Source organism: Parasteatoda tepidariorum, chromosome 1 (genome assembly GCF_982258835.1).
Source record: "Parasteatoda tepidariorum strain Cologne lab strain chromosome 1, Ptep-v5.0, whole genome shotgun sequence".
Taxonomy (NCBI): domain Eukaryota; kingdom Metazoa; phylum Arthropoda; class Arachnida; order Araneae; family Theridiidae; genus Parasteatoda; species Parasteatoda tepidariorum.
Window position 1 is genome coordinate 104403413 of NC_141755.1, and position 12143 is coordinate 104415555.

At 32.3% G+C, this 12143-nt stretch overlaps 2 protein-coding genes across 3 annotated transcripts in view; one reads left to right on the forward strand and one right to left on the reverse strand.

Annotated features, from left to right (window-relative positions):
- GramD1B (GRAM domain containing 1B) overlaps positions 1–12143 on the reverse strand; it is a 158038-nt gene that overhangs the window by 82627 nt on the left and 63268 nt on the right. The gene's annotated exons all lie outside the window — the stretch shown is intronic.
- Positions 1–12143, forward strand: part of LOC107437326 (paired box protein Pax-2-like) — a 65911-nt gene that overhangs the window by 4737 nt on the left and 49031 nt on the right. For both annotated transcript variants that reach the window (XR_015428688.1, XM_016049266.4), the window contains exon 2: positions 2526–2548. Coding sequence is in view for 1 of the 2 variants with exons in the window: in XM_016049266.4 (XP_015904752.3) it covers positions 2536–2548 (13 nt within the window). In the remaining variant the exon portion in view is untranslated. The remainder of the gene's footprint in view (positions 1–2525; positions 2549–12143) is intronic.

Here is a 12143-nt window from a genome sequence, read left to right on the forward strand (position 1 = left end):
TACGATAGATAACATGCAAAGCTATTGTATTAACTTACGTGAGATTCATAAATGAGAGTAAGGAGATTAACGAGGAAATGTTGTTTACAAGAACTTTAGTCACTAATACAAAAGGATCATCAATTTTTAAATTGGTCAAAGATTATTTTGAGGAAAAGGAAATTCCCCTTACAAATGTAAGTGCTTGTGCAATAGATGGTGCTCCTGCCATGTCTGGTCGTCTTACTGGGTTTCTAGCACATCTTAAAAAAGAAGTACCGGAGGTCATCACCATTCATTGTGTCATTCATCGTGAACATTTGGCTGCAAAAAAGTTTAGTGGTGCCCTGCATGACACTTTAAAATTCGTCATTTCTGGCATCAATAAAATCAAAGCTAATTCTCTCAATGACCGTTTGTTCCGAGAACTTTGCCATGGAAATGATGAAGATTTCGAATGCTTGCTCCTACATACAGAATATGAGATGGGTTTCAAAAATAAACTGTTTGCGCAGTTTCTTCGAATTATTTGACTCGGTTACTGAGTCTCTCGACACCACTGATCCTGTTTTACGAGAGAGTTTGAAGCAACTCAAGTTGGAAACTGCGTACCTCACGGATATTTTTGAAAAAATGAAAGAAATCATTGCAAAACTTCAAGGGAATAAAATGATTATTATCAAGGCTAAGGGAATCATATCTTTATTCATCGCCAAGTTTGATATCTACAAGTCAAACATTGGTCGCAAAAAAGCTAATGCAATTTCCAACTCTTGAAAAGTGTGTAATGGCAGATATCGAGATTCTCGAAAATAAAATCTTAATTTTTACTGATCACCTTGATCAGTTAAAAACTGATATGGAATCAAGATTTAAAGATTTGATGAAATTAGAAATTCTAGATTGGATTTTCGATCCTTTCAATTTTGAAGTTGTGGATAAGCTCACTTTTTCCTTGCAGACAGAGTTTTAAAATTTGAAGACTGTGAGGTCTTCTTTAAAAAATACGCTTACGAGTTAGCTTGGGTAAAGCTTATGGACCCTGATCCACAATTGTGGAAGCAAGCTGAGCTGCTCCTCATCTCGTTCCCGTCAACATATTTAGTGGAGAGAGGATTTAATTCCGTCGTCCAGCTACTCACAAAGCAAAAGAAATAGATTGGGCATTTCCTTCAAAGGAGACCTGCGAACATAAAACCTGACATTCAAGCTTTAACTGAAATACACCAAGCACTTGATCCAGGAGTTCCCTTGTCTTCTGGATCGGGTTCAAAATGACAAGGCTACGTAGTTGAATATTAGTAGTCGTAAATTCAAAAATTGGGTCGACTGTTCAACGACGGTTATTTATAAAAAAAAAAGAAGAAAGAAACTAAATTGCGACAATTCAGAGACTTTTTATGTGTGAAAGAAAAGTGACAAAGATTTATGAAATGAAATTGAATGACGTCTAACATTCTTAAGGGGATTGAGTGCGCAAGATGGAAAATTATAATAACACTTTTAATCACTTTTGATCTATCGATCGAACTTTTACAGTACAAAAATACGCTAGTCAGACATATTAATTAATAAATTTTTTTATTTTTTCAACCTGAGCTAATCTTTTTTTTTTTTTTCCCCCATTTATCCTGAGCTAACTCGATGAAGTGAAATATCTTGAATAATTATTTGTAGTTTTTGTTTTAAAATTGTTTTAATATGAGAAAAGTTTTGTATTTTAAGGTTTCAAACAATTTACATCCACTCATGAGATTTTAAGAATGAGGTATTAAGTATGTATGAGATTTTAAGTATGAGATATTACGTATGTATGAGTAAAGTATGAGAAATTAAGTACGTGTTAGATTTTAAGCTAAATTTTCAATAAAATGGATTAAATAGTTATTAATAGACAAAAATTTTAATTTTTTTTTCTTCCTTTTTCATATTAGACTTTATTTTGACCAATTTCATTCATATTTTTAAAATTAATAATAGTTAAAGAAGAGGCAAGAAGTATTTATCATTGCTTTTATTTATTATTATTTTTTTATTGTTAATAGACTCTTCTATTATAATAAAATGAAGAGTTTGGGTGTATAAGTGTCTGTGTTTTTCTTATAACTCCAGAACCATTTCAACCAGCTTTCCTTTGTTTTTGAAAACGATTAAAAATTAAACTGGGGATGATTCCATATTTCCCCTCCCTCCTCTAAATGCTTTAAGACAGCTTATAGCTCTTAGGTGCTTATTACGCATTCTTTAATATAATTATTTTCGTATAATTTTTTCTGATATTTTCCCATTTCAGTTTTTTGGAATTATTCATTTAACGACGTTTGTATGTTTATCTTAATGCATATATTTATATTATCTTTTTAATGTAATTATTTAAGAATGATTTTTTCTGATATTTTCCCATTTAAGCTTCTCGGAATTATTCATTTAACGAAATTGATATGTTTATCTTATTGTCTGTGTTTTTATTATCTTTAGTAAAGATAATGTTCCTGATTTACAAAGAAAAAACAAATAGAAGTAACTACATAATTTTTCTTTTTCAGATGGAATGAAATGCCACATACTGGTAAGTCATTTTCTTCTGCATTATCTTTACTTTTATATTTTTGAAGTTATACTTCTTATGCGATTTCCAACAAGGTTGCGTTAAACGTTTAACGCTACATTTTTATTGGCCGGAAAATCACGTGGTAGGATCCAGTTTTCCCCGATTCATTTCCATATTGTTTTGGTTCTCACTAGCATAAGAATAATAAAAATCATAAAAATATTGTTTTTCTATAAATATTTTAGTTTGATTTGATACACATCTATATATATATATTTCTCTTACACGGCGACAAAAAAAAGTCTCATTACAACTCCCCGAATGGCAACGCTAGCAAATCGACCAATGATTGCCGCTAAAAATGTCACATGCTAAATCTAAGTGAGGTGGCTCAACATATAGCGCTTTTAAAAATGGAAACTGAAATAACCAGAGTGTAAAATATTATGTGCTTATGCGCATCGTATTTTTTGTTAAATAAGTTTTTTTATTGTAAGGGAAGGTTTTCTATCTTCCTACTATGTGCGATTTTGGATAAATGAAAACGAAGTAAATTGAAGACATCACAACATTTAATATACACAGTTATTTACAAGTTAATATAAAATATATAAATCCATTAATACTTTTACATCCCAATGTCTGGAACGTCAATATAGTAATTATTATTATTGAGTTGTCTTAGCAACGTTGTTTTTATTTTTCATAAAACTAAATATAAATGCTTGTTATGTTATTTGCTCTTGCGCACCACAGCACTCCCCCCCTAGTGAGGTACTCGAACGATGAAGAACCTCATGTGTAACGTGCTGGAATGCGCACTGTACGTCCAGATCTAGTCACTTGGGGTGGAATAACAAGCTTCACTCTTTTGTTTCCGTTGCCTTGCTCTGTAGCAGCTCTAGAAATTGTAGACGATGAAATAGGCCCAAAATTCTTTTCAACCAGTAAAGGTGTTTCTGAAGTCTTTTCAGATTCTGTAGAAATGTCCGAAAAATAGGGCTTTATTCTATCTATGGATACATTAACTTCTTTTTGCTTCATTTTAACAGTGAAAATTTTATCGGTTCTCTTTAAAACTTTATAAGGTCCATGATATGGTTGTTGCAAACTGTGACGAACACTGTCAGTACGGACAAACACGTGTGAGCAAGTTTTTAAATCTTTGAATATAAATGGTTTCTGCTTCGAGTGATGACGAAATGGGACGGGTTTTAATTTTTCCATGGTGCTTTTTAAATTCTGAATGAATTCTGATTGCGCTTCAATGTTTGAATTTTCAAAAAAGTCATATGGTAGTTTTATATTTTCACCATACAAGAGTTCTGCTGGGGTGGCTTGACAGTCATCTCGCAAGGTTGTGCGTAAACCAAGTAGAATAATCGGAAGTGACTTTGTCCAGCTCGGATTTTCATGACACATTATGCTTGCTTTCAAAGTACGATGCCAACGTTCTACACAGCCATTAGCTTGTGGGTGATATGCAGTAGTTCTATTTCTTTTAAAACCAAGCAATTTCGAAAGTTCTTGGAACAACTGAGACTCAAATTGCGCACCCTGATCAGTTGTAATTACGCTTGGAATACCGTAGCGAGCGATCCAATTTTTCAATAAAGCATCAGAAACTGTCTCTGCTCGAATATCAGGTAAAGGAATGGCTTCTGCCCATCGCGTGTAGCGATCAATTATCGTAAGGCAATAACGAAATCCTTCTGATGATGGCAAAGGTCCAATCAGGTCTAGATTAATGTCTTGAAATCGTTGACCAACTATAGGATATTCTTGTAATGGAGAATGATTATGTTTAGAAATTTTGGATTTCTGGCATTTCAAACAACTCTTGGTCCAATCACGAATGTCTTTGTTTATTGATGGCCAAATAAATTTTGATGTAACTAATCGAACAGTCGCTTTAATTCCAGGATGTGAGAGATTATGAACACTTTTGAACACTAATTTTCTAAAGTTAATTGGAATAAATGGTCTTTTAATTTTTGTGGTTGTATCGCAATATAATGAATGATTAGAGCCAAAAATAGGAACTAGCTCAAATTTCAAAGAAGAGTTTTGAGACGTCATTAAATCTTTTAACTCATCGTCGATTTCTTGAGCTTTGGCTAGGGATTCAAAGTCAATTTCGGAAGTAATTCTTATTTCTTCCAATCTTGAAAGAGCGTCAGCAACCATGTTATCTTTTCCAGAAATGTGTTGAATTTCTAATGTGAATTGGCTTATGTACTCCAAATGTCTTTGTTGTCGGGGTGATGCTTTCTCCAAGTTTTGTCGGAAAGCGTATACCAGCGGCTTGTGATCAGTGAATAACGTAAATTCTCGACCCTCCAACAAATATCGGAAATGCTTAATAGACGAATATGCAGCTAGCAGTTCACGATCATAGGTGCTATAATTCTTTTGTGTAGGTGTCAGTCGAACAGAAAAGAAACCTAGCGGTTGCCAATCATTATTGACGAGTTGTTGCACCACTCCACCTATCGCTATATTGGAAGCGTCTACCATAAGGGCAAGTTTAGCAGATGGTACTGGGTGAGACAAAATTGCTGCAGATTTTAGCAATTCTTTGGATTTCGTAAAAGCATTTGAAGCTTCGTCTGACCATTCGATAGTTCGATTATCATTCTTCTTGCTGTTTTTTAAATAATCATATAAGCAAGCTTGGTGTTGAGCCGCTTGAGGAATAAATCTTCTGTAGAAATTTATAATTCCCAAAAATCTTCTAAGTTGTTTGACTGTTTTGGGTTTATTGAAATCTTCAATGACTTTGACTTTTTCTTCTGTTGGACGAATTCCTTTTAGAGAAACATTGTGGCCAACAAAATTCACCTCAGGCTTAGCGAAGTTGCATTTACTGAGATTCAATGTTAATCCAAATTGTTGCAATCTTTCAAAAACTATTCTGAGATGTTGCAGATGTTCCTCTTTAGAGCGCGATGCAATTAATATGTCATCCAGATAGACGAAACAGAATTCTAGACCACGTAGAACGGCGTGCATAAATCTCTGGAATGTCTGCGCTGCGTTACGAAGTCCAAAAGTCATCAAAGGAAATTCGAACAGTCCGAATGGTGTACTAATAGCTGTTTTTTCTATATCTGCTGGTTCCATGGGAATTTGATGATAAGTTCGATGAAGATCTAATGTGGAATATATAGTACAACCTTCTAATTGGTGTGTAAAATCATGCAGATGTGGTATAGGATATCTATCCGGTAATGTGGCTGCATTTAAAGCACGATAGTCTCCGCACGGTCTCCATTCGCCATTTTTTTTCTTGACCAGATGTAATGGACTAGACCAAGGGCTGCTTGATGGTCGGCATATGCCACGCTCAAGCATGTAGTCAAATTCTGCTTTGGCGATTTTTAGTTTCTCTGGAGCCAATCTACGCACTCTAGATGTTATGGGTGGGCCTTTTGTAACAATAGCATGAGTGACATTATGGTTTAAGTTAACTTTATTCAGTTCTATTTTTTCTGAAGATAAGTTTTTGAATTCTTGCAGTAGAGAATGAATATCTGGATCTAGATTATTACTATCGAGGGGTGTTAAAAATGAAGATGGTCCTTTGATTATTTTAGTTGAGACTGTCAATGATGTTAAAGGATCAAGCAAACGTTTTTGTTTAATGTCTACCAAAAGTCCATGTGCCTTAAGAAAATCTGCTCCAATTATTGGCTTTGAGACGTCTGCTATGATGAAATTCCATTTGAAACGTCTTCTCAAGCCTAAATCTAAACTGATAAGTTGCTTGCCGTAAGTTTTGATTGAACTTGAATTTGCAGCATAAAGTTTAAAATCAGATGGGAACAGTTTATTGGGTTTTGGCGGTGGAATTACAGACACGTCAGCCCCAGTGTCAATAAGATAGTGCCTTTTGCTTGACTTGTCAAAAAGAAAGAGGCGGCAATTTGTATGGCCGTAGTCGTTGGCCTCTTCAATCGACTGGCCCGTTAGTTTTCCGAAGTATTTGTTGGTTTTTGAAATTGGCAAGGTTTAACACAGCGATGTGCCTTGTTTCCAAATTTAAAATGGTACCAACACAACTTATAACGAGAAGATTGGGATCTCGAACGGCTACGGTCTCGAGCTGTTACAGATTTATCTTGAGGTCTACTCCTTGTGATGAATGCATCAAATTTCTTAGTTAATTCTGCAGTACTAATCTCCAATGAATTAAACTTTTCGTTACGACTGTTATTATGCTCAAAAGTTTTACTGGATACTTTATCAACTGTACATAGCTCTGTTGAGCTAAATATACCAATAATTTTGTCTGCCATCTCTGCCATCTTATCCAAAGAATCAGAGCTAATAGATAATATAGCTTGAACCTGTTGTGGTAGCCTCTGTAGCCAAAGTGATTTTAACAATTCCTCAGAAATGGAATTTTCAGCCAAACCTTTCATTTGTCGCAACAAGTCAGATGGACGCTTATCACCAAGATTAAGTGTAGTCAACACCTTTTTTAACCTGGCTTCTTCAGAATCTGTCAATCTACTTAACAATGCATTTTTTAAGGCGTCGTATTTTCCATTCATTGGCGGGTTCAACAAAATATCCTCAACGAAATCTAAGACATTTTCGTCTAATGAGGCAACGACAATGTTATACTTAGTTAAATCACGAGTAATATTGCCGTTAGCAAACTGTGCTTCAAGTTGTAAGAACCATAACTTAGGTTTATGTCGCCAAAAAATTGGTGGTTTAACTGCCACTTTGTTTACTTCTAAATTCACATTATCTTGAGTTGATGAATTTAAATTATCGTTTGTGCTTTCCTCCATGTTTAATATAAAGATAATTATAAAATAATGGTAATGCACAAACCTTTCTTTTATCCAAATAAAATCTTCGCACTGTTAAACTAATCACGTCCTGAGGTCACCAGTTGTAAGGGAAGGTTTTCTATCTTCCTACTATGTGCGATTTTGGATAAATGAAAACGAAGTAAATTGAAGACATCACAACATTTAATATACACAGTTATTTACAAGTTAATATAAAATATATAAATCCATTAATACTTTTACATCCCAATGTCTGGAACGTCAATATAGTAATTATTATTATTGAGTTGTCTTAGCAACGTTGTTTTTATTTTTCATAAAACTAAATATAAATGCTTGTTATGTTATTTGCTCTTGCGCACCACATTATTATATATCAGTTTATAGATGGTAACGAGAAGAGTTTTGTGGTTGCTACGGTGACTAATTAGAATGTAAATTGTTTTTTTTTTTTTTTTTTTTTTTGAGTGAGTGTGAGATTTTTTTTTGGAACTGCGATGCTGTAATTTTATTGTTTAGTTAATAAATCTTCCTCTTATATTAAACGTGATAATAGTTTCCTTAATTATTTGATTCGAAGTCCTTTGAGTTTTATTTGAGGTCAGTTTATTTTCTATTTTTTGACAAGAGAGAGCATTCTCACCAAATGATATTTCTTCCGAAATTCAAGTTTTGTTTATGCAGGTTTTTCCATTGCAATTCACTTATTTCTATTTTTAATAGACTTAATTATAGCCAAAATTTTAACCTTGTTAAAGAGATATCAGTTATAGAAATTTTATCTGAAGATTTTATACTATAGCACATTTCTAATAGGTTTAACGAATTACATGTCATTTATTTGAATTCAAATTTATTTTAATGACTTAGTATTTACTAAAAAGATGTAATTTTTTTTAAAAAAAAAGTTGTTATATGAATTTGAATGATTGTTTTGAATTCTTAGAATTTTGTGCATTGCAATGTACCTAAGTTAGTAGCGAGCGAAGCGAGCTTGGTTTACGAAGCAACCCATATAAGATTGCGTAGCAATTTTCGGGGGTTGGCGAGCGTTAGCGAGCAGGGGGCGCATCCCACTAGTATAATTTAATAGGGTAGTACTTTTTATTTTCAAACTTAGTGGATAGCAATTGTAAAAAATGAGTGAAAACAATCCCAAGGACAATGCGACGGATTTAAGGTTATGTCAAGGTACGTCTCTTGTGAATATCAATTGATTGTTAGGTTTTCTCTTTTCTAATTGCCATTTATATTTCACCAAATGCAGCCATGAGGGATATTAAATTATTTATTGCAAAATCTTTATTGCCACTATCCACTGCAGGTTCACAAGCTCTGGCAGACGTTACTGGTGAAAAAATTGATTATTGTGAGCGGCCTGTGATCATTGCAGGAGATTTTAATGTGAATTTCTCGTTACCTGAAGCTGAAACATTATTAACCTTCCTTAAAGACAAATTTGGATTGGAAATGATAAATGGTAGGAATGATCCAGCGACCAAAGGGGTAACTACCATTGATGCAGTTTTTGCAAGAAATATTGAAAAAATAGAACTCAAACATTTCGTATCTCCTCCATAATCCCATTGTAAATGTTATAGATTTGGATATTTCTCCACTCGAAAATGATAATTAAAAGATGCGATCAATTGTGAATTGTAAGCATTGTTAATAAATTTTGTCTTTAAAAAACAATATGATTTCACTAAAAATCAATTTCTACCCCTTCCTAATTTCATTTCCACATTACGAAGTTTCACTTCTTCCTCGCGGAGGGACTCCACGCACTATTTTTTTTTTTTCCTGTTCTACTGGGTGATGCCCTGAGAGCTCTTTTTTTCCCTTCACCTTAGACTTTAGGTCAGATTTTTTTATTTCTTAATTTTTCCCTTTTTCAAATCTCATAAGCTCTTAATTATAAAGTACTTATTCAGCAATTTGTCAACCTTTTTCGGACTAGTTAGAATGTTCAAATTTCAACTGGAACTGTTATGAGAATGAAAGTTGTAATTGCTTCCTTGATTGTGACAACAAAATCTACTGCCCATCAAAATTTTGAGTTCTACCACTGAAAACAGACACAAAACTGAAGAATAAGTAAATGACAAAATAAAATATTAATTTTAAAATTTATGTTTTTCAAATGGGTGAAGAAAAAAAAAGGAAGTAGAACTAAAATGAAGAATGCATCATTTTCGTAATGAACTTTTATCACCACCTAAAGTTACCGAATGTTTTTCGAAATTGCCGCTTTAGGTGTGACGAAATAATATTGTCACTTTTTTAATCTTTTTTTAAAACGTAGTTTTTATTATTTTATTTCAGGATGATATTTAATTTTCTTATCTGTAATTAAAAATTTAATTTCTGTATTAAAAAATTTACAGAAAAATAAAAAAAAGAGACGAATAAAGGTATTTGAAAAAATTATTAAAAACCGGGGGGGGGGGGGAAATGCATAATCTCTTCATCAGCTCGCACGATTATATCCGCAAAAAAGAGAGCTTTCTAATATTGTATCAATATAGCCAAAGCAAAATATATCAATATGAGAGGAGCACTCAAAAATTTCTTGGAATAGAACACATTAAGTGAAAAGTTTGCCAGATTACAAAATATGAAAACAGAAGCGCAAATTCATGTAAAAGTGTAAATAGAGTGGTTTTATTTTATAGCGCGTTCTTACTGCAGTACTGAAACACGTTTGATTTTCTTAATTACCAAGGGTGGATTTTCTTAATTTTCTGTGTTTTTTTTCTTCTTTTTGTTCTTTTTGTGTGTCTATATATATATATATATATATATATATATATATATATATATATATATATATATATATATATATATATATATATATATATATATATATATATATATATATATAAGCATAATTTTTTAAACTTGGTACGAGATTAAACTCTTGATTAAAATTGTGAATTGACCTTGCTTTTTTGCAGGGATCATTTATTTAATTTTTACTTTGTGGGAAAAAACCTTAAACCAAATCGCAAAATTGTAAAAACGGTACAATACGCATCACTTTCAAAACCTGTGGAGGGGTGATTGAAATTTTTCTCTCTCAATTTTTCGTTTTAATGCTTTGAAAAATCATATTTCCCATTCTGCATTAAAAAACTCTTTTTTAAAAAAAATTTTTCTTTTAATATATTATTATAGTTTAAATGACATAAAAGAGCTTCATTCAAAACCAATGAAAAGTCTCCCCATAACATTTTTTTATTATTCTCAACTCAAAGCAGTCTTTTGATTTCTTCATTCGCATCGTTCAAGAATATTTTCTTTTCTTTTCCTCTTAATGTAGCATTCCCTATTCGATTTTAATTATTAATAAAAATAATTTTATCTACCTTTAGTCATTTTTGGCAACCTACTATGTCACTTAAAAAAAATAATAAGTAGTATATTATGTATTTCGAGATTTAAAATCGTAGACTCAAAAATTAAGACAATATGTTAGTATAATAAACTCATACTCAAGTGAGAGTGAATTTAATTTTTGCCTCTTGCATGTTCTTATGGTATCGTGATGTATTTGTTATAAATATGTTCACTATAACATATACTATGAATTTTTCTTTTTTTAAAATTACGCTAATTGGGTATTTGCACTCCAAGAAGAAGAAGATCATAGATACCCACGCATGTAATCTATGACGCACAAAATTTTTTTATTTTTTTTAAATAATGCTAATTGGGTATTTGCACTTCAAGAAGAAGAGAATCATAGATACCCACGCATGTAATCTATGACGTACAAACATTTAAAAAAAATACGCTAATTGGGTACTTGCACTCCAAGAAGACGATCACAGATACCCACCCGTGATATATTTTTATTTTGTGTACCTGGCAACTTCGATGCATATTTAGTTTGTTTATGTTCTACATGACTTTGTGCCTGTCTTTGTATTAAGTAAATAAATATATGGTGAAAAAATTGAAATTCTAGTGAAAGAACTTTTGCGAAAGAATGTAGAATGTGTCACTTCAGAGAATTGATACTTTCGCGCTTGGCTTACTCAAAATAGAATGGAAAGAACAGTTTTTAGCTTAAACAAATGCTATGTTTCAACAACCAATCAGGATCGAGGTACCCACACTACGTCACTTGCAGGTACTATTCCATTATTTCAATGGAGCTTTTGACGAATAAAAAACTTTGTTAAAATCAAACTTCGCTCTTATTTGCTATTATTAGTCACGCGATCCAATGGATTTATTTGTATGGGTTTTTTTGCCGAAACGAAGCGAACTTAAACTGAAATAAATTTTTGTTTTAAAGTTAAAAGAAGATCTAAAACAGTAAACAATACACTTTAAGGCAAAAATTAAATTTAAAAAAATAATAATAACTTAGTTTAAAAGCGCAGTTCAAGAACTAGAAGACACCGTAACCAAGTGATTTAGCTCTTAAGTTGTAAAGTTAGAATCAATCTTGACATTCTTGAGACACGGTAATAAATAAGATGAAATTTTGATTGCCAATCATTTTTTTGTACTAAGATGAAATATTTTTTGCCGTTAAAAATATTTTTCTACCTTAATATTCAGACCCAGGATTTAAGACTTAGCTGACGTGAGTTTTATGGGTTTATATCAGCCGCTAATGGTGCCTAACATCTCGCCAGTAAAAATTTGGATTATTTTATAAATTTTAGGATATTTTCATTTGAAGAGAATTGAAGATTTGGGTTAAATAAAGATGTCAAAAAACAACAATTGTTATTCATATTTGGCAACAGGAAGTTTCTGTATTAGAATGTAATAATTTTAAACGTTTTAAAATT